Below are 23352 nucleotides of genomic sequence, written 5' to 3' on the forward strand. Positions count from 1 at the left end.
GCGCGTGCTCCATATAGGGCCAGGTGGGGCATTGCAGTCGATCGACCAACACGGATTGTGTGTGTGTGCGTGTGTGTGGGGAGCGGTATTGCAACGGTTATGACGCTGCGCTACGAACCCAGCGACCCGAGTTCGGTTCCCGCTCACGGCCAACACCAGTGATGATTATCTGAACCTGAACCGGACCTGGGCCTCCCCTAGGTCGACTCGGCCTCAAACAGGTGCCCGGTGCGGTGCTGGTCACCCACCCCCAGTGCCGGCCTTGATAGGTGCTTGCTAACGGCACTTGCTCCTGCAGTCTGTTAAGGCTACACGTGGGGATCTTTTTATTTCTCTTTGTGTGTGCGTGTGTTTGGGTGTTGTAGGTTTGTGCGTGTGTTTGGGTTTGTTTTTGTGTGGGGGTGTGGCCTCAAAGTGCACCTACCCTGGCACAAGCGCCGTGGTGACGTCATCGCCACTTAGTGGCGAATGGCAGTCGTGTTTTTGTGTGTGTTTGTCTTTGTCGACGTGTGCGCGCGCGAGTGTGTGTGTGTGTAATGGGGTTGTGACGTGGCCCAGCCTGAGCGTGTTCACCGCTTGTTGCAGAGGTTTGAATTCAGTAGTCCGCCCTTGTTAATACTGCGGGTGTATTGACCACAAGATAAGTGTCATCTGCTGCACAGTGGATGTTAAAAGTTCCCGTGACGTCATTCGCGTTTTTTCAGGGTAATGAATCGATGCACTTTACTACCTGGGGTATTGGAGTAAACCGCAGATTACATGAATGTGCATTGTGTTATGGTCCCAAGTATGTTTTACACCCCTCACAAAGACAAAGATCCCATGAGTAGCCTGCTTAAAATGCTCGGGCAAGTGCGGTTAGCAAGAACCTCGTAATATCAGCGCAGCCAGCACTAAACCCGTTCACCGTTGTCTCCCTGGTCGTGACGATTACACACAGCACCTGGTACTATTTTAAGGCTGAGTCAACCTAGGAGATGCCCATGACCGGATCAGATATTCGTCACCAAATTTGGTGGCCGTGAGCGGGAATCAATCTCGCCTGGTTCGTAGTGCAGCGGGGCTAACCGTTGCAATACACATACACACACACGAAGACACAAAAGACAAAAGATCCCGCGTATAGCCTGAACAGACTGTAGGGGCAAGTGCTGTTAACCAGCACCTATGAAGGCCGGCACGGCACACGAGGGGGTGGGTGGCCAATACCACGCCCGGCTGCTTTTGTCTCCCCAGTGGCGATGTTTACACATCGCACCAGATACTCAATTGAGGCTGAGTCGACCTAGGGGGAGGCCCAGGACCGATTCAGATTATCGTCACCGGTGTTGGTGGCTGTGAGCGGGAATCGAACTCGGGTCTCCGGGTTCGTACCGCAGCACACGAACTGTCACACTACCGCTCCCCAGATTCATGAGGTCACACACACACGCGTACACACAAATACCGGGGCGACCGCATTCCTGCACACACTGTGACTTCCTGCTCCACGTGCCCCATGGAGAGTGCCGGCCGCGGGGGCCCACTTGGCCCTGGGGGGGGGGGGGGGGAGGCCGTGCCATCTCGACGATAGGAACCGTTCCAAGGCTGTTGACCCTCGGAGAACGACCAGGAAGGGCCGCTGACGTCGCCATCTCCGCCGCCGCCGCCGTTCTGTCGTCGTTACCGTTATTATTATTACTACGTTCGTTGCGGTTTTCAGATTCATGAGGCCGCACTGTTCAAATGCGTCAACGGCGACGCGTGGACGCCCGTTTCGATTTATTTTTTGCGCACAAGTGCTCCCGAGACGAGTGGCCTCGGAGCGCCGGCGCAGAGCCGCCAGCGCCGGCGACGCTGCGCGCACGGAGCGCGGGCACGTGCAGGAGGGGGGGGTGGTGAGCGGCCGCGGGCCCCTTCGGGCCCCCCGCGCGATGCTGTGGCGGGCAATGGTGGCGCCGGGCCTGGTCGCTGTTCGCTGACAACGTGCGCACCCAGCAGAGTGCCTGGAGGATGAGAGAGAGAGAGAGGATTAAAAGCAACGCAGTTTCACTTTACGTTTTTTGCGTTTACGCCGACGCCTCAGCGCCCGGAGAAGCACCGTGTGCGTTGCGCCGCTGCCGCCGCCGCTTTGTATGCCTTTCGTGCGTCTGCTGTTTTGTTTGCTGGCGTTATGTCTGTTGTATATCTGCGATCGGGCTGTCGTGAGTCTCGCCGGTGGACCGGTGGGCAGCAAATGAATAAAAAGCCGTTGGCGAGCGTCGACTTCCTTGTGAAACGTGGTTGGTTTCCTGATTTTGGCCCAGGAAGACGGTGGGGGGGGGGGGGGGGGAGGCATTTGACCATCTCCGCTATGTTTCAGGATCGTAATAATGATGATGGTCGTTATTTTTCTACATTGGGATGGTTGGGGCGATGATCCCATGAATGAGGAGAGGTTTGACTTTGTGTGGGAGGAGACCTCACACTCAAAGCTCCGCACAGATAGATTTTAGAATCCATGGCTGTGCTGCCTTCTGGCCCGACGCACGGCTGAAACCCACAACACCAGTGTTTGCCAAACAAAGGACCACGGGGTCCCCACCCGCCTCGCTTGCGATGCTTTTTTTCTGGCGCGAGCGACGCCGGACAGTCCACACGCTTGCCCTGCTCTGCACGTACGTTGAACTTCTTGAGCGCCGTACGTAGCCATCCGTGTTGCTAATCGGAAGTTCCGGGGGAAGGACAACAAACCGAATGCAATAAGCAATTTGGAAGAAATCGAGTGGCCTCGACGCGGGGTTGGTGGATCGTGCAGAGATGGGGCCCACGGTGCGCGCGACGCCTCCCCTGGGCACGGCAACGAAATGCCAGTTGGGAAAATCGACGGTAATTGTAAAGATTTGACCACAGCAAGAAACTGGAAACACTGCAAATGTTGACACGTCGGGCGGTGCACATTGCCGCCGTTTCAAGGACCATTTGAAAACGAGGCGGACGGTGTTAAAGCGTTTTCATGGTTGGCAGCAGCGTCCTCGTCGCCATCGTCGCCCGTCGTAATGCGACGACGTGTAACGTCGTTATTAACATCACCATCGTCAGTAGGGCATTACAATCAACATGCGGTCGTAATCGATCGATGCCATGGCCACGATCGCTTTCAATTGTTATCATTGATCATCGTCGTCAGTTTGCGGCCGAAACACGTTTGCGTTACGGACCAGTGATGTAGCTTTCGGGGCCTATCCTGCACTGATTTTAAAGGCCACTCAAAGTTAACCGGCGGTTATAATCTATTAACTCCGGGATGAAGGCCTTCCCTGGTCCGCCGTACGAATCCCACGATGACGCAGTCGATCTAAAACTTTTTTAACACATTTTTTTTATTTTACCAGGTAAGGCCCACTGAGCTTTTTAGCTCTTTTTAAATCCTTATAAAATAAGTTCACTTGCTTGCTTGCGTGCTTGCGTGCTTGCTTGCTTACGACCGTGCAAATCTTTCGGTCGTTTTTTAACCCACTTCCCGTGATCCAATCGAGCTGACATTTTGCACACAGACTCGTTGTGCGTGACAATTAATTTTCGTGGGAAAAAAATTCCAAAATTTTACACTGTTTAGGGAATTTTTTTTAAATATTTAATTACCAATTGCTTAATGATGGCAGACAATCATCTGACCCATAGGTGGCAGCCATCTCAAGCCAGAGGACGAGAGGACTCTAGCCGCCCGTTTCATGATGACGCAAATGTTGACTAACCACATGGCATGAAATCCCTGCCCCCACGCTGTACAGTGTAGACTATTTATAGAGCAGTTAAATTGAAGCCACCAGGTTCTTCAAAGTAAAACGGGTCAACGCTAGTACCCTCGGGAATATAGGGGAATGTCAAGAGGTGATCTTACATTTTTTAATCTTTTATATTAAGTTCACTTGCTTGCTTGCTTGCTTACTCAAGAAAAACAGAAATGAATAATAAAATAAAACCGATGCCACGCATGTAAAGGATTTATAGTGAAAAACTTTGTTTTTACAGGTTCATTTTTTCAGAAGTGACCTGGCTATCACGAACGGTAGCTCAATGAAGTAGCTTATCATTCGGAAATTCATTAGCAGCCGAATACTCCAAATGCGTGATGTTGATTCTAAATGTGGAGGGAATAACTGGAGCACCCGGAGAAAAATCCACGCAACCATGGGGAGAGAGACACGCAAACTCGGGATCTAACCCTCGATCTCCTGTACACCATGCGAGGTAGTTAACATCTCCTAGCCACCGTGATAATAATGAGAGAGAGAGACACGCAAACTCCAAATATACAGCAGGCGTCAGGGTCGGGATCGAACCCTCGTCCTGTACACCATGCGAGGTAGTTAACATCTCTTAGCCACCATGATGATGATGAGAGAGAGCACGCAAAGTCAAAATATACAGCAGGCGTCGGGGAGCTTGGCAAACGGGACGATATGGGAGGGCAGAAGTATCTGAGTGTGACAGTGGTAATGTGAGTTTGTGGTTTCGAGCCCGACCCTGACGCCTGTATATTTGGAGTTTGCATGTTCTACCCATGGTGGCGTGGACCTTTCTCCGTTTCTTCCTTCCACATTTAGAATCAACATTACTCGTTTCGAATATTTGGCTGCTATAAATTCCCACGCGATAAGCCACTTTGTTCAGCTAGTGACCAGGTCGCTTCCGAAAAATAGCTATATAGCAGCTCAGTGGGACTTACCTGGTAAAATAAAAAAAAAATTGTTTAGTTTTAGTATAACGGTCCCATCGCTCCCACCGTCGCCGCCACCCCCGGCACGGTGGCCATCGTCGTGCTGCGGTGTTCCCTCCACCGGCTGCCGTCCTGTCGCCAGTCTCGTCCACTCTCGTAGCGTCCGCTCTGGCGTCGTTGTCGCGGTGCCTTAGCCCGTTCGTCTTCCCCGACCGTCGGCGTGCGGTCTCTCTCATTGGTAAGGAGAGAATCGGGCTTCTTTGGCTTGAACCAATGCTGGTGAGCTGCCAGATGTTTATAGGCAAGGACCCCTCTCCCAGGTATGGAGTCGCTGTACCTAACCCGAACCCACGCCCAGTCTTGTTTTAGCCAAGTGCCACTGCCGTCGGCGGCTGAAGAAAAACTCCGTTGCATCGCTCGTGTCAACCTCCGAGCCGTTGTGAACGACGCGGTGACACTCGCGGCAAAAAGCCGCCTGGGTTTGATTCCCGACTCGGTGGCCTCTCTGTGCGGAGTATCCATGCTCTCCCCCGGGTTCTCCGGTTTCCCCCCATAGCTACAATACAATAACACACGATGTAACAAACAACGTTCAGAGTGCAAAAATAAATACCAGCAAAATTACTCTAAACTAAACTATTTTCATTTTACCATGTAAGGCCCCACTGAGTTCTATAGCTCTTCTTCAGAAGCGACCTGGCTTTCACAAATGATAGCTCAACGAAGTGGCTTATTGCTTGGAAATTCATAGCGTATGTTTATTCTAAATGTGGAAGGAGAATCCGGAGGACCTGGAGAAAAATGCGCGCCACCACGGGGTGAGAGACGCATGCAAACTCCAAATATACAGCAGCAGGCGTCAGGGTCGGGCTTGAACCCACGACCTCCTGCATACCAGGCGAGGCAGATAACATCTTGCCACCGTGGCAGCCCTACTCGCTTGGAATCACACAACAGCAGCAGCAGCAGGAACATCGCCCCCCGTACTGCGCACACTTGACAGGAGCTTCCCGAACGTGTGTCTTGAGACTCCTCGGTGAGGCCGTCCTGGGCGATGGCGCGTCCCTGGACTCTGATCAACGTCCCGGTCGCCTGCTTTCCGCTCCCCTCCCCTCCCCGGGACCCCTGCTGGCTACCCGGAACGGCGCCGCGCACCGCGGATCTGCGCGCCAGCGGCCCAAGCAGGAGAAGCCGGAGCCGGCGGCCGAGTCAACGCGGCAGCCGGTGACGACGCCGCAGCAGCAGCAGCCATCGGCGGCGTCGGCGCCAACGCCGGCGCAGCAGGAGTTTGCGCTGGAGAGCAACCCGCTGGGGTGGAGCGTGGCGGACGTGGTGCGGTACATCAAGAACACCGACTGCTCCCCCATGGCACGGCTCTTCCTTGAACAGGCGAGCCATCGCCATCACCGCCATCACCGCCATCGTCGCCGCTGTCATCGCCGTCATCCACCCCAGTCGCTCGTAGTCCACCACCGTCGTCATCTTGCGTTGTCTAAACCGGCGGCTACCGCCCACCGACTACGCGCCGTTGCTGGCCTGCAAGGCCATGGTCCACGGTGCTGCCGTGGATTTGACAATATATATTTAACAATATATATTGTCGTTTCCATATTGTAAATGTGGATTTGCTCTCCAACACACTGGTGTGCTGTGCTAGTAACGAATTGGCATGTTCTATTTACCTGACAAACCTTACTAATTGGCTGTGGCGGGTTTGACGACACATTTACACAATCTAACCCAAAAAAACCCCTATATTATGGATATATATTTTTTTACTTCTCATTGCACAACTATTTATGTATTCGGCAATAAACGGAAAGCTAGCATTTTTTATGGCCTTAGAATTAACTAACTTGTTACAGGTGTTTTTTGAGCAGTTTGAATTATGAAAAATGGTGCGTCGGCGAGAGCGTTGGCGGTGATCGGAGGTCCAGAAACGTTGGCAAGCATTGCTCAATGCTACATCCATCACCATCGTCATCCTCCTCATCATCGTCATCATCATTGCTCCAGGTGCCACAATCAGGACTGTGGAATTTCCACCGCTGACTTGGGTCCACCGCCCGCGGACGACCAGCTCCCCTCCCCTCCCCCACGTGTCACGTGACCCACAGCTTTTTCCCCCACTGTCCTGACGACGCACGCCGGTGCCGCCCCCCCCCTCTCCCAGCAGGAGATCGACGGGCAGGCACTGCTGCTGCTCACGCTGGCAACGGTGCAGGAGTGCATGGACATCAAGTTGGGCCCCGCCGTCAAGTTGTGCCACCACGTGGAGCGGCTCAAGGCCGCCTTCTACCGCCAGTTTGCACGCTGACGAGCTTGCTGGCGAGTTTGCTGGCGAGGTGACTGGCGAGGCGGCTGACGGAGGTGGCTGGCGACGTGGCTGGCGACGTGGCTGGCGACGTGGCTGGCAACGTGGCTGGCGAGGTAGCTGGCGACGTGGCTGGCGAGGTGGCTGGCGATGTGGCTGGCGACGTGGCTGGCGAGGTGACTGGCGAGTGGGCTCATGAGGTGGCTGGCAAGGCAGCTGGCGATGTGGCTCAGGGGGCTTGGTTTACAATGGCCGTGTCGGGAGGTACCCAGCCACCGAGCCGGCATGAAGGGATGCGTGGGTTTGGCAATCGCCGTCGTTTCCTCCACTGCGGATGCTCGCACGACAGAGTCATGCGTGTGTGATCCATGTTCGTTTTTGGGTTCGGCCCCATGTAGTTTGTTTTAGTTAAATTCCAAAATTCTTGTCGTTGGCCCTCCACCACCCGACGTGGTTGCCACGTTTACGCAGGTGTTCAGTTACACGCGTTGCTAGTGTACCGATCATATTCTGACCGATGGGGATCGTTAGGTGGCTCTCGAGGTCTTTTCTGGACAGCATTCACCACGAACGACGTATGACGATGGTCGGCTAAATAATAATAACGACGCCTGTGTGAAGGTGCCGATCTCGTTGGACCGTGGAGGGTCATGACGATAATCTTGGCATGAAGACAAACCGCCGTGCGGTTCGACCCAAAAACAAACGCCGGACCCGTTGCGCTGGCCACTAGGGCCTCTAGCGCGTTAAGTCTCAACGGGTTGATTCTCGAATCGGTATCGCGGGTCTTGCAACGCGGGACGGTTGATCTGAACCCGCCGCTCAGACGTGGTACGTCTCAAACTTACGTGGCCGTGACGTGCGGTACGGATTTCGATGGAGCAGTAGCGCACTCGCGGCGTTGCGTGCGCGGCAGCTCTTGGCCTCGATGCAGAGCCACCGGTTCGGAAGAACCCCATCTTGGTCACCATTGTCTCTCCGGCTGCCAACTCGATACACGTGGACAACCGACACGTGGCGCAGAGTGAAGCGAAGACACGACCGTCGAGCGGTTTCGTCCTCCTTGTTCAGACTCGTCAGCGCAGCATGGCCAGCAATGTTCGCTGCTGCCACTTGCCCTGGGAACCCTTACATGGAGAGAACTTGTACCCCTACACTCTCCCATTAGCTCTCTCCCATTAACTCTCCCCATTAGCTCTCTCCCATTAGCTCTCCCCATTAGCTCTCTTCCATTAGCTCTCCCCATTAACTCTCTCCCATTAGCTCTCCCCATTAGCTCTCCCCATTAGCTCTCTCCCATTAGCTCTCCCCATTAGCTCTCTTCCCATTAACTCTCCCCATTAACTCTCCCCATTAACTCTCTCCCCATTAGCTCTCCGCATTAACTCTCCCCATTAGCTCTCTCCATTAGCTCTCCCCATTAACTCTCCCCATTAGCTCTCCCCATTAACTCTCCCCATTAACTCTCTCCCCATTAGCTCTCTTCCCATTAACTCTCCCCATTAACTCTCCCCATTAACTCTCCCCATTAACTCTCTCCCCATTAGCTCTCCCCATTAGCCCTCTCCATTAGCTCTCCCCATTAACTCTCTCCCATTAGCTCTCTCCCATTAGCTCTCCCCATTAACTCTCTCCCCATTAACTCTCCCCATTAACTCTCCCCATTAACTCTCTCCCCATTAGCTCTCCCCATTAGCTCTCTCCATTAGCTCTCCCCATTAACTCTCTCCCATTAGCTCTCCCCATTAGCTCTCCCCATTAACTCTCTCCCATTAGCTCTCCCCATTAGCTCTCCCCATTAGCTCTCTTCCATTAGCTCTCTCCCATTAACTCTCTCCCATTAGCTCTCCCCATTAACTCTCTCCCATTAACTATCCCCATTAACTCTCCCCATTAGCTCTCTTCCATTAGCTCTCTCCCATTAACTATCTCCCATTAGCTCTCCCCATTAACTCTCTCCCATTAACTCTCTCCATTAACTCTCCCCATTAACTCTCCCCATTAGCTCTCTCCCATTAACTCTCTCCCATTAGCTCTCCCCATTAGCTCTCCCATTAACTCTCCCCATTAGCTTTCTTCCCATTAACTCTCTCCCGTTAGCTCTCCCCATTAGCTCTCCCCCATTAGAGCTCTCCCCGTTAGCTCTCTCCCCGCTAGTGCTCGCCTCGAGGCTCTAATAACTCGGAGAGCTTTGGTTCATGCGATGCACACATGTGTTTACACTCCGGCCTTCCACCCGTCACTCTGCTATGATGGGTTGTCTTCTCACTGCTGAATCTGAGGTTCGCCGCACTGGAACAGGTGGAGGAATCGGCTCGGGTCGATATGTTGAAGAATCATAGTTCCACGTATCCCGAAGCGGCCGGTCACCCCAGGGGGCCGATACCTTCCAGAGATGCTGAGCCATCACCGCCGATATCCGAGCTCTGAATCTGCACGTCAGCCGCACCCGTTAATTAAACTGGAATTCTCCAGAGCAGCCACCATTTTATTTGGTTTTATAATGTAAGAATATACTTGGGCATATTCCGGCTTGGGGGGCGATGAAGGGTTTCCATTTGACCGCCGTGATCCCTGTCCAGCGCCTGCGTTGCGGAAAGAAATATATACAGAGCCCCCGAGACGTTTTTATCGCTAATTCTTTTGAACGTTATGAATTGCTGTGCAGTCGTGCCTGCCGGTGCTGCCTGGCGATTTAACCGGATCGTTTTAGTGGCGGCTTCACGCGAGTTACATTTTAACCCTTGCCCATTCCGATGACGTAGGTGTGTACGTCCTACATTTTTCTGTTGACTCCATTCTGATGACGTACACGTACGTGATCGTAACGGAATAGGAAGAAAAATTATAAAATTACTTTATCGGTACCGAGGCTCCCACAAGGCCATGCGGGTGGACGTGAGGCACGGTTTGGCGCCAGCTATCGTAGAGTGGCGGCGGTCGCATCGCTACGGTTTTCAGCGGTGAGTAACAACGTCTTTAAAAAAGGGCGCTGCTGCTGCTACGTTTCTCGAAGTAAAATGACCGCTGAGCCGCTCACGCTTTCCGAGATTCGGTGGTGAACGGGACCCACCCACCCGGAAACTCGGCGTCTCCACGTCCCTGACGGTTCGCGCCGTTTGGTTTGCGCGCGGCGGGGGATCTGGCCGTCGTGCGTTCAAGTCGACGCGGGGAGGAGATCTCCCCGACGCAGACTCGCCCGCGGCACACCGCGCCGGCCATCGCCCGACAGCAGATGCGGTCGCGAGGCTTTTTTGTTTGTTTGTTTTTACAGAAACGACAGGAATGTGCCGATCTGCACGAGCTCGGTTATTTCAACGGCACTCGAGTGGCATTAACGACGACGTCAATTCACTGGGGTTATGATCCCGGCGGCGGAAAGAAATTCGTAATCACATTTAACGCACAGCGGCTGCGGCGTGTTTGCTCAGGCAGTTTTTTTGCGATTCACAATTCATGCCTTGGGCGAGGCCGCGGAATGATTGGACCAAACATTGCTTTGAGAAATTGCTCTCGGGCAAGGTGATTTGACACGATGAACGCTTGTTGCACGCGAGCGTTTCTGTCGTTTGGATGTGTGGGTTAGCTGAGGAGGGTCTTGAGGACACATACGGCCGGATCATCACCGTCGCCTGACCCACCCGAAAGTTTAACTGCGAATCGTGATAGCGACACGTTTAGATTGCGCCTGAAGAGCACAGTCTCGCTCGAGTGCAGCTTCACTTGAGCCGCCACCGTCTTTCTGTCCGGCAGTGGAACTTATGAACTTGTTCCCCCGGTGCGATTGTCGTCACGACGGTGCCCTCTGTTCTTGTTACACGGCCGCGTTTTGTACAAAACTCTTCGATTAGACCCCCCCCCCCGCCCCCGAGTCTGCGCCGGGGAGCACCACGGCCCGGCCACGGCCACGGCCACGGCGGGAGAGGTTGGAGAGAGATGCCGCTGCTGCTCGTGCCAAATGTGGGCCCCGTTTTTATTTTGGCCGACCCGTAGTTTGTCTGATTTCGGTCTGGAGACTCACTTTTCCCCGAGTCTCAAGACTCACTCTTCACGGTTGGGGGGGCCCTGCTTCCGGCCGATTAGCCAATGTTCCTGAAGGACGGAGAGACCAGCGATCCTACATCACTCTGTCGTGCCTCCTACAGTCAGTGTGTCTCAAGCACACGGGGACATCGGCGATAGTGGTGGTGGTGGTAGTGGTGTCAGAGGTGTTCGCTTGCACCACTTGCCCCAGCAGTCTGTTCAGGTGATACAGGGGGTCTTTGACTTTGGTGTCAGCGTGAGCCACCAACCCTGCCCTCCGAGCGTCTGGAGGGCAGGTTTGGTGGGTCACGCCGTGATGCTTTGGCCAACACCATGGCAACTCGTACACGCGTGCGGGACGGGCCTGCTGTGGGGTTAACGCGGGTTTGTACCGGCAGCAGCGTCCGACTACCCAGGATCATGGAGGAGGAGGGGGGGGATGGCCCACGTGTGGAACAAAGCACAGGTGGAGGAGGCCCTGTCGCGATGCTCGTGTACAGCTGGGGGTTGTGGACGAGGGTGTCGCCTGCTCTGTGCCATTGCTGTTTTGTAACTGCGCCTGTTCACCCAGGAGAGCCCTCGTCGAGTTGCAGGGATCTCTCAGGAGGTGGTCCCCGCTCAGGTTTTGTTTTTAATCGTCTGGTGGGGGGGGGGGGCGACGCTCACCGAGCGTTTCCCCAAATCGGCGATCTGCGAGCAAAGAATGTTTTTTTTTTTTTACAAGTTTGGAGCACAATGGCGGCGGCAGCGGCGTTGGCACGTAGCGGCTCTGGGGAGGCAGCAGACTGTGCATATCCCCGGCAAGTCAGCCCCGGCTAACACCGCCGGTTGTATTATCCGGGGCGGTCTGCTGGACTCTCAAACTGCAAACCTCTGCAATGAGAAGCAAAGTCATTGCCTCCCCGTGGTTTTAAAAGCCGCCGGTTCATCTGGTGGCGTCTTGTTCGTGGGAGCCGTGCGCCTCTTGGACTATGAAGCCCCGGCGTGTTGAGTAAGAATATTGACTAATTGTATGCGTGCTGAACTTATATTTTAAGTACGGTTACTTCCGCAGCCCGGATGATGATCAGCCCACGGGTAATGGAGGTTTTCGCTGTCGTTAACAAACCAATGGCCATTTACAAATCGATGTGACGGACCAGAACTGACCTCGTGGGAAGCGTCTACGCATTTATATTTGCACCTTAAACAAACAAAAAATGCCGAGAGAAAACAAAAAAAATCATTGATGAATCCCCAACGCTGCCTGCGCATCTACGTCGGTCGTGCGTGAAGCTCCCCCCCTCTGTCGGACTGTGCCGGAGAGAGAGAGACAGCGCGCACAAAGTTCTCTCTGTCAGACTTGCGGAGTTCAATTCCACAGCTCGACAACCTCCCTCCTCCTCCCTCTCTCCCCACGGGGGGAGCAGGTTAGTCCAGGTGAACGGGCCGAATGCGTGAGCTGTAAATCCCGCTGATGTGGGTCGGCTTAACGAACTGGATGCGAGCGGAGAGGGGCGGGTGCGCGCTGTTGATTGATCTATCGGTGACGCTTCGACAGAACGAAGAACCGGCCCGCTGCATGACCCCTCGGCGCGATTCAAAAGCAGCAGGCGCGCCCGTCGTGTTGCGTCGGCCAGAGGTCCTCGGGCGCTGCGTTGGCGCTGCGTGCGTATTAATGCAACGCGCGTACGTTAAATGCCGTATGCGGTTGGCAACGCATTGAATGTGCGGTGAAAGCTGCTCTCGCGGAGTGCGATAATGTACGATACAAACCACTTTTGTTGTTACAACGGGAAAATTATATATATATTTTATGCAGGATATTTTCGATTTTAAATCTGCTATTCCCCTCCGCGCTCTTAATATGAATATATTCCCGATTTATTAAAGAACCACCATCACTATGCCGACGATTGCTCTGGTGTGTGTGTGTTTTTCCCCATCCGCGTCGAGTACAATTTTATTAGCAGTAGTAGTATTAATAATACTAATGCCATTTGTTTAAGCAGTGAAGCTCCATTGAGTCTCAAGGCATTCAGTGGGAAGGCGGGTGGGGGTAGACCCCAATGCCATTCGTGAGCGCTCGGCCCGTGGGAGGAAACTCGCTTTGCGTTCACCGCTCGTCGCAGAGGTTCGCGGTTCAAACCCAGCAGCCGCCCTAATTCACAGCGACACTGCAGGGTCGCGTGCCGACCATGAACGTGCAACGACTCCCGCTTCAAGGCGAGCTCTCAACATCCCGTGGACCAGATCTCAAAAACTGATTTTAAAAACAAATCTCCGCGAAACGGCTCGAAGGGGATCGTACGGCGCGATCGAGGCCCGCTCCTCCCCCCGGCTGCCAACAACAACTTGGCAGAGCCCTCTCGCGAGACGACTCGCGAGTCGGAAGAACGACAAATGAAAACAACACGCACACATGCACACCAATAGTAGTGCCCGCCATTCGCCACTCAGTGACGGTGACGCCACCACAGCGCCTGTGCCAGGCCAGGTGCGCTTTTGGGCCACGTGAAGTGCCGAAAGCTCGCTGTGAGGAGGTCACGGGATTAGACCGAGGTGCTGATATGACTGGCAGATTACTCAACTGTGTCAACTTACTGTATTTTAGACCCCCGGTGCTGAGCTCGTTGTTGTGAGCGTCACTCTGCCCTCCTTTGTTGTCGGGACAGACCAAGGTGCCATGGGTTGGCTAACCGAGATGACCGGTAGATGCACCACCTATGCCTCCTACTATCAAAGTCCCCCCGTATAGCCTTAACAGACTGTAGGGGCAAGTGCTGTTAGCGAGCACCTACCTCTCATACACACACAGTCACACTCATACACAGTCACACCCATATACAACAACCGCCATTCGCCACTAAGTGACGGTGACGTCACCACAGCACTTGTGCCAGGCTATGTGCACGTTAACACCACGTGAAGTGTCGAACGCCCGCTAGTAGGAGGTCAAGGGGCAGACCCAGGTGATATAGGTCAACTGACTGAGATGAGTGGCCGATGCCCCACCTGTGCCCCCCCCCCCCTACTGTGTCAACTTGCTGTGTTTTAGTCGCCTGGTGCTCCGCTCATTGTTGTGAGCGTCGCTCTGCCCTTCGTTGTTGTTGGAAGGCGACTGCCTCCAACTGCCCAGCAGCGTCCTTTACGAGCCTTCTCCACAGAGGCCGATCTTGACACCACATGCGCACACACACAAAGACAAAGATCCCCCGTATAGCCTGAACAGACTGTTGGGGCACATGCTACTGGCGAACACCTTTGATGGCTGGTACGGCACACGATGGGGTGGATTGACAGCACCACGTCCGCCCAGGCCGCATTTGACTCCCCAGGTGCTCATTTAAGGCTCAGTCGATCGAGGGCAGCCTCGGGACAGGTTCAGATAATCGTCACTGGTGCAGACCGTAAACGGGAATCGAACTCGGGACGCCGGGTTCGTAGCGCAGTGTGGAGCTGAGGTTGAGACCCACGGGGGGGGGGGGGGGGGGGCTGAGTTGAGATCCATGGGGCGGGGGGGGGCTGAGGTTGAGACCCACGGGGGGGGCTGAGTTGAGATCCATGGGGCGGGGGGGGGCTGAGTTGAGATCCATGGGGCGGGGGGGGGCTGAGGCTGAGACCCACGGGCAGGAGGCGGTGAGGTGAGGATTGGGAGGCGTTCAATGCGTCCCCTGCCCGGACCGGACCAGCCGGTTTGCGTTGAGCTTCCTCGTTCCACCGCGACATTGAGCAACCGGCGGAGGGCTGCCAGTCGCGTTCCCCCGTCGGCAGCGAGAACGAGGAAATGGTCGCCTTGGGGGGGGGGGGGGGGTCTCGACGAGATTTGTATTTTTATGGAAGGCGGCTTGTAAAATACCACGACCGTGACTTTGCTCGTAAATGAGACAAAGTGAATTCGTCCTCCAATGAACATTTTAGGGGTGCCTCCTCCCCGAGCCGGCGGTGGAAGTTCCACGTTACTGTGGCGGGCGGCGAGTCCGTCCATCGGGCAACCACCGTCAATGTCCTCGACCACGCGGCGCTCGTGTTCGTGAAGCCCCGACGGGGAGGCGTGATGGGAGCCACACTTGGGATGTGCAGCGCTGGGATGTTTCACGGACACCGCTACTGATATATATACATTCCCACGTGTGGTGGTGATGACATCAGCCACTTGAGCGATCGCGTGTGGCCAGGTCGACTCTGGAGGCAATAACTGAGTGGGGTTCACGGAGTTAATGCAATGTCAGAGCGCTTCGGAGTCCTGGGATCGAGTGCAGATTTCGGCCTTTGTCAAACCGCTTCTCGGGTGAATGACGGCGCTGATTTCAAGTCAGAGACCAATGAACCGCAAACAAAGAGAAGCGTAGGTCAATGTTGCACTTAACTTGCCTTTGGGGGTGATCCGTGCGCGCGACCACCACCACTACCACCGTCGCCTCGTGTAGGCTTCAGAAGTAGTTCTGTCACATCATCTTCCGCGGCCGCTCTCTCTGTGTGCCCTGGCTTACCGCAAGCAGAGTGCGGCGGTGAGTGTCGCCATCTCGCCGGGGGGGGGGGGGGGGGCGGGAAGAGGTGGTGGGTTGACTGTGGCCCGTGTGGTGATGAGGAGGAGGAGGTGGTGAGTTGACTGTGGCCCGTGTGGTGATGAGGAGGAGGAGGTGGTGGGTTGACTGTGGCCCGTGTGGTGATGAGGAGGAGGAGGTGGTGGGTTGACTGTGGCCCGTGTGGTGGTGAGGAGGAGGAGGTGGTGGGTGGGTTGACTGTGGCCCGTGTGGTGGTGAGGAGGAGGAGGAGGTGGTGGGTTGACTGTGGCCCGTGTGGTGGTGAGGAGGAGGAGGTGGTGGGTTGACTGTGGCCCGTGTGGTGGTGAGGAGGAGGAGGTGGTGGGTGGGTTGACTGTGGCCCGTGTGGTGATGAGGAGGTGGAGGTGGTGGGTTGACTCTGGCCCGTGTGGTGATGAGGAGGAGGAGGTGGAGGTGGGTGGGTTGACTGTGGCCCGTGTGGTGATGAGGAGGAGGAGGTGGAGGTGGGTGGGTTGACTGTGGCCCGTGTGGTGATGAGGAGGAGGAGGTGGTGGGTTGACTCTGGCCCGTGTGGTGATGAGGAGGAGGTGGTGGGTTGACTGTGGCCCGTGTGGTGGTGAGGAGGAGGAGGTGGTGGGTGGGTTGACTCTGGCCCGTGTGGTGGTGAGGAGGAGGAGGTGGAGGTGGTGAGTTGACTCTGGCTCGTGTTGTCGCGTTTCATTCTCGTCACCTCTTAATTCCCCATTGCCGGGGCTGCTGCTGGGCAGCTGGCGGGGGGCTGGGGTAGAGGAGGAGGGTGAGGAGGAGGAGGGAGGCGGACATCTCCCGTGGAGATTGGAGACAAATGGAATGACCTCGCCCCCTGATTGCGCGTGCGGCTCGGCGCGTCGCTCGCCGTCTGCACGGAACGGGGCAGCGCTGCAGGGAGACGGCCGGGATGGCGGCACCACACGGCCACGTTCACAAACTCATACACGGAGCGTGCACCTGCCAGTATCTGCGTGTGTCTGCGTGTATCTACGTGTATCTGCGAGTGTCTGCGAGTATCTGCGAGTATCTGCGTGTGTCTGCGAGTATCTGCGTGTGTCTGTGTGTATCTGCGAGTATCTGCGTGTGTCTGTGTGTATCTGCGTGTTTAGCAGGTGAGCGCGCCGCGCTTCGAAACCCGACTTCGATTCCCGCTACACGGCCAACATCGGTGACGATTATCTGAACCGGTCCTGGTTGGCCTTCCCTAGGTCTACTCAGCCTCAAATGAGTACCTGGTGCGGTGTATAAACATCGCCACTATGGAGACAAAGGCGGCCAATTGTGATGATGACCAATTCACCCCCCCCGTGTGCCATGCCGACCTTCATAGGTATTCGCTTAGAGCACTTGCCCTAAGAGTGTGTTAAGATATTATATTGTGGGGGTCTTTTCCCTGTGTGCGTGTCCCTCTCTCAGTCAACCCATAACGCCTTAGCCGTGTCCCGTGACCTATCAGGGAGTCTTAGACACTTCACGCGGCCTCAAAAGTGCACCTACCCTGGCACAAGCGCTGTGGTGATGTCACCGCCACTCAGTGGCGAATGTTGACTTGTGTATTACGTGTGCACGTGTGTGTATGTGTATTTGTGTATATAAGTGGGGAGCGGTGGCGCAGTGATTAGCGCGCTGCCGCGACGAACCCGACGATCCCAGTTCGATTCCCGCTCACGACAAATAACGGTGGCGGATATATTTAAACCAGTCCTGGTTGGTCTCCCCAAGGTCGACTCAGCCTCAAATGAGTACCTGGTGCAGTGTGTAAAAATAATGTCCATCGGGGAGACAAAGGCGGCCGGACATCGTTGCTGGCCACGCACTGCCTCGTGTTCCGTGCCGGTTAACAGCACTTGCCCCAACAGTCTGTTGAGGCTATACGGGGACCGGGGGGGGGGGGGTTATGGTGTCTTTGTCTTTGTTTATGTGTACACGTGTTGGTGCGCACGTGGAGACCTCGTTTGCATTTAGATGGAAGCAGGCCCCGGTGCTGCTGCTGCTACGAGCTCTCTCTCATTTCCGCACCTATTTGTTTCCGAGCTCCCATCGCCTGCACCGCTCGCGATGCCAGGAGTGGCGGATACGGTGGCCTTTGGCCCCTCCGCATAAACACGGGCGAATTTCCACGTTCTATCCAATTGCCCCATACGCTGATGTCGCTTAGCTTAAACTTCCCAGTTTGACTCTCACCCAGCCACCCCAACTAACCCCAACCCACCCACCTCAAACCAACAACCACCCACCCCAACCAACCCACCCATTTACCCACCCCAACCAACCAACCCACACACCCACCCCAACTCACCCACCCAACCCACACACCCACCCACCCATTCCAACCTCAACCCACCCACCAACCCCAACCCACCCACCCCAACCCACCCACCCCACCCCCACCCAACCCACCCCAACCCACCCAACCCACCCACCTCAAACCAACAGCCACCCATCCCAACCAACCCACCGATTTACCCACCCCAACCAACCAACCAACCCACACACCCACCCCAACCCACCCACCAACGCCAACCCCAACCCACCCACCAACCCCACCCTAACCCACCCACCCACCCCACCACCCAAACCCAACCCACCCACCCCACCACCCAAACCCAACCCACCCAACCACCCACCCCAACCAACCCATCCATCCACCTCAACCCACCTCAACCAACCAAAACACCCACTTCAACCCACACACCCCAACCAACCAACCCACCCACCTACCCCAACCCACTGGCATGCGGTTTGGCCATTGACCAGTTGCATTGTTACGAGCGTCTGTTTAGCAATGAGAAGAAACCAGAAAACCCGGAGGAACCCCATCCAGAACAGGGGCGAGCGAGAGAGCGAACACACAAACACCCCCCCACCGCGCCGTCACCCAGCCTCCCACGGTGGCGATGGTCACGTGCTGCTGCTGTCGATTATGCAACTTGTCATGAATTCTTTTAATTCTGCTGATACCGCCGACGGTAATTAATGATACCATCTGCTGATGCAGCTGCCTACGCTTGCTATTGATGGCGCCGCTGCTCCTGCCCTTCTGCGGCCGTCTGGAACGCTCTTCCTTTCGATATTAGGAAGCCACTGGAGCGATGCATTTTTAAATCATCCACATGGAAAACTACTTTCATTAGAGGTGATTTTTGTGTTTCGTTTGTTGACCTTTCACCGCACCTCCGATTAGCACGGTTGGCTACTACGTACGGTGCGAAATAAATTAAACATACATACGGAGCTGTGATCACGCGTAGGTGAATATACATGCGGTTATTAATGAAGTTCACTCGGCAGGTGACTTCAACACGGCGCTCATTACACCTGCAGTTACACGCGCGGTGGGGTGCCGAGGCAGGTGGTTGCCACTGGCGAGCTCACCAAAGAGTGCACAGGTGAGCACACCGGTAAGATGCAAAGGTCCGTGTGCGAGTTCACGGCTTAGCGCACAGGGTGAGGGGTGCCGAGTGATAATAATGACATTTACATATCGCTTTCATCAAGCATCTCAAAGCGCTGCGCAAGACGCAGCAGACACTCAGACTAAAAATAATTATATTATAAATACATTTAAGAATCATTTACTAACTGAACTAAAAGTGTAATAAGCGGAAACGTATAAATAGCTTTTAAAGCGCATTTAAGAGAGATCCTTGAGCGTCCCACAGCCTGGGAGCTGCACGGGGAACATCCCTGTCACCCAGAGACCGCAAGCCTGGCCTGGGGATACAGAGAGAAGATCTGCATCATGCCCAGGTCTTAGGGACCTTGAGAGGACACGTGGGTGCAGCATGTCAATGATGTAGGCTGGGGCATGGCGGTTCACTACTTTGTAAGTTCACCATATGATGTGAAACTGGATTCTATGTGAAACTGGATTCTATGTGAAACTGGATTCTATGTGAAACTGGATTCTATGTGAAACTGGATTCTATGTGAAACTGGAAGCCACTGCAGGGAGGCCAAACGGGTGTAATATGATATGACGAACGGGTTCTGAACATGCAAATTAATCGGCACTTTCTTAGCCACGTGAGGGAGTAAGACATTACCATCGTCTATGCGAGATGAGATGAAGGCATGGACCAGCTTTTCTACATCTGAGGCAGAGAGAAGAGGATCGGATGCGGGAAATATTTCGAAGATGGAAAAATTGAGTCCTTGTGATCTTTGTAATATGAGCCTTGAAGGACAATGTGGGATCGCAGATGACCCCGAGATTTGTGACTTCCTGTGCTGGACTGATTACATGACAGTCAGTCGTAATGTTGAAGGTTGCTGCTTTATGAAGTTGGTGGGGTGACCCAATGAGCAACACCTCGTTTTAACATCGTTCTATTGAAGGACGTTTTGTTGCATTCAACTCTTGATGGAAGCCAGCGCCGAAGTAAGCATGGAGGGCAGACGAAGGGATGAAAGGATATCGGACTCAACATGCAAGTAAATGTCAGTGTCGTCTGTATAGCAATGGGACTCTAAGCTGAGATTTCGGAGCAAATGACCCATTAGAGCCATATAAATACAACAGAGAAGAGTGCAGAAACTGAACCCTGAGGAACCCCAGAATGAAACAGGGCTTGGGAGCAGATCTAAAATCTCCCACGGATACGAACCGTTCCCGATTAGCTAGAGAAGATCTGAACCAACGGAGAGCAGTTCCTGTTAACCCCCATGATGCTTTCCAAGCGATCGGTCAAGATCGATGTCATCATGATCGATGGCGTGACGTTGATTTCGTGTAGCCAGGCGACAGCGAGCTCGGGAGATCAGGACGAGTTTAGTGGCACGAGTGACCCTCGGAGTCACAAAAAAATAACGAACTCGATGCCATGGAGAGTAAATAGACACACGGGCAATGAAGCAAATCTGGACGAAAAAAACCAACGGCATAATTACAAAGGAAATAAAAAAAACTTCCCAAAGGAATGCGTGTTAAACGCAGCGTTGTTTTATTTCTCTATCGCAAAGTTTTGCTCTGAAAAATGTATTTTAAAAACTCGTTCAGAGTCACATTAAGCTACATAAACATTGACATGGGGACTCGTGGTGATTGTTAGCACCAGTGTAGCACACGGTACCAGGGCGCTCGTCAATTGCACAGGTGAGAGCATGGTTGGTGAACACATAGATGCGTGTATAGGTGAGCACAAAGTTGGTGAGCGCATAGCTGCGGAAGGGGAAGTAACGTGAATGGCAATCACTTCTCGACAGTTGGAATGTCTCTGTTTTGTAAAGTAAAAAAAAATCATTCGGAAAAAACCGGAATGGTCGCTTGGTGAGTGATGCGAGTGCTGGGTCCAGCGAGGGCCATGGCAGCAGCCGCCCCCCAGACGCGGGCGCCCTGGGCAGCCGCCCCCCAGACGCGGGGGCCCTGGGCTGCCGCCCCCCAGACACGGGGGCCCTGGGCTGCCGCCCCCCAGACGCGGGGGCCCTGGGCTGCCGCCCCCCAGACGCGGGGGCCCTGGGCTGCCGCCCCCCAGACGCGGGGGCCCTGGGCTGCCGCCACCCAGACGCGGGGGCCCTGGGCTGCCGCCCCCCAGACGCGGGGGCCCAGGGCTGCCGCCCCGCGCAGGGCGCTCACTGAGGGCGACATCTCTCTCAGTGATTCTCCTTTTGTCGTTTCCTTGTGACCCAAACTTTGCCGCCGGGAGCCGCGTCACTAGATACCGCGACGTGCGCTTGGATCGTGTGTTGTTGGTGTGTGTGTGTGGTGTGTGTGTGGTGTGTGTGTGGTGTGTGTGTGGTGTGTGTGTGGTGTGTGTGTGGTGTGTGTGTGGTGTGTGTGTGGTGTGTGTGTGGTGTGTGTGTGGTGTGTGTGTGGTGTGTGTGTGGTGTGTGTGTGGTGTGTGTGTGGTGTGTGTGTGTGTGTGTGTGTGTGTGGTGTGTGTGTGGTGTGTGTGTGGTGTGTGTGTGTGGTGTGTGTGTGTGGTGTGTGTGTGTGTGGTGTGTGTGTGGTGTGTGTGTGGTGTGTGTGTGTGTGTGTGGTGTGTGTGTGGTGTGTGTGTGGTGTGTGTGTGGTGTGTGTGTGGTGTGTGTGTGGTGTGTGTGTGGTGTGTGTGTGGTGTGTGTGTGGTGTGTGTGTGGTGTGTGTGTGGTGTGTGTGTGGTGTGTGTGTGGTGTGGTGTGTGTGTGTGTGTGTGTGTGTGTGTGGTGTGTGTGTGGTGTGTGTGTGTGTGTGTGTGGTGTGTGGTGTGTGTGGTGTGTGTGTGTGTGTGGTGTGTGTGTGTGTGTGTGTGTGTGTGTGTGTGTGTGGTGTGTGTGTGTGTGTGGTGTGTGTGTGGTGTGTGTGTGGTGTGTGTGTGTGGTGTGTGTGTGGTGTGTGTGTGGTGTGTGTGTGGTGTGTGTGTGGTGTGTGTGTGTGTGGTGTGTGTGTGTGGTGTGGTGTGTGTGTGTGTGGTGTGTGTGTGTGGTGTGGTGTGTGTGTGTGTGGTGTGTGTGTGTGGTGTGTGTGTGTGTGGTGTGGTGTGTGTGTGGTGTGTGTGTGGTGTGTGTGTGGTGTGTGTGTGGTGTGTGTGTGTGTGGTGTGTGTGTGGTGTGTGTGTGGTGTGTGTGTGGTGTGTGTGTGGTGTGTGTGTGGTGTGTGTGTGGTGTGTGTGGTGTGTGTGTGTGGTGTGTGTGTGGTGTGTGTGTGGTGTGTGTGTGTGGGTGTGTGTGTGGTGTGTGTGTGTGTGGTGTGTGCGTGTGGTGTGTATGGTATGTGTGTGGTGTGTGTGTGTGTGTGTGTGTGTGGTGTGGTGTGTGTGTGTGGTGTGTGTGTGTGGTGTGTGTGTGTGGTGTGTGTGTGTGGTATGTGTGTGTGGTGTGTGTGTGTGATGTGTGTGTGTGGTGTGTGTGTGTGTGGTGTGTGTGTGGTATGTGTGTGTGTGGTATGTGTGTGGTGTGTGTGTGGTGTGTGTGGTGTGTGTGTGTGGTGTGTGTGGTGTGTTTGTTGTTGATGCGTGTGTTGTTGGTGTTTGTTGTTGGTGTGTGTGTTGTTGGTGTGTGTGTTGCGTCTACAGTTGGTGCATCTTCAGTGTGTGCGCATTTCGATGTTGTGTTAATTCCTGCTCATAGTCAACACCGGTAACGATTCTCAGAAACCGGTCCTAGATCGAGCCAGCCTCAAATGAGTACCTGGTGCAGTGTGTAGTAAGCATCGCCACTGGGGAGACAAAGGCGGCCGGGCGTGGTGTTGGCCACCAACCCCCTCGTGTGCCGTGTCGGCCTTCACAGCACTTTCCCCAAGTCTGTTAAGTCTGTTAAGACTACACGGGGGATATTTTGTCTTCAGAGCGCGTGTGTGTGTGTATAGAATGCACGTGCTTAAGGTCAAGGCCTGTCCAGCGGTCCCATGCTCGGTCCTGGGGCCAGAGTGCCGGGTCCGCGTGCTCGCAGTTCCATTGTGACAGAGAGAGCCCCTGTGGGATGGGAAATTTGACCTGCCTCGTCTGCTATGCAGGAAGATCGTGGTGGGTTCGATCCAAGTCCTGGCCGCCTGCTCTATCATGGAAGTTTTGCATTGTTATCTCTTCTCGTGGTCGCGTGGAATTTTTTTTTTCTCCGGGTCCACTGGTTTTCTGACCACCTTTAGAATCAACATCACGCGTCGAGAGTGTTTGGGCTGCTACAAATGTCCACGTGATAAACCTTTATTGGTAAAATAAAAATAGTTTAGTGCGAGGCCTGCGTAAAATTGTTCATTTTGTCCCTCCATCCCAATCAGCGAGATGCGATGTGCCGCACGCCTGCGTCAAGCAGGGGGGGGGCTCGGGGTGGGGAGGGGGGGGAGCTCGAGGGGTGGGGGGAGAGCTCGAGGGGTGGGGGGGGGGCTCGAGGGGGGGGGG

At 54.7% G+C, this 23352-nt stretch overlaps 1 protein-coding gene across 6 annotated transcripts in view; it reads left to right on the plus strand.

The window, feature by feature from the left end:
* The window catches only part of LOC133356587 (scm-like with four MBT domains protein 2), a 56300-nt gene extending 43390 nt beyond the window's left edge, over positions 1-12910 (plus strand). For 5 of the 6 annotated variants that reach the window (XM_061574181.1, XM_061574180.1, XM_061574178.1 and 2 more), the window contains exons 20-21: positions 5855-6070; positions 6858-12910. In XM_061574181.1, coding sequence (XP_061430165.1) covers positions 5855-6070; positions 6858-6998 — 357 coding nt within the window. In that variant the 3' untranslated portion in view covers positions 6999-12910. Of the gene's footprint in view, positions 1-5709; positions 5737-5854; positions 6071-6857 lie in introns of those variants that run through there. The other variant, XM_061574183.1, reaches the window with a different exon arrangement.
* The last annotated feature ends 10442 nt before the right edge of the window (positions 12911-23352 follow it).

Source organism: Lethenteron reissneri, chromosome 54 (genome assembly GCF_015708825.2).
Source record: "Lethenteron reissneri isolate LAM-NWPU_2019-01 chromosome 54, ASM1570882v1, whole genome shotgun sequence".
In the NCBI taxonomy this organism is placed as follows: Eukaryota; Metazoa; Chordata; class Hyperoartia; order Petromyzontiformes; family Petromyzontidae; genus Lethenteron; species Lethenteron reissneri.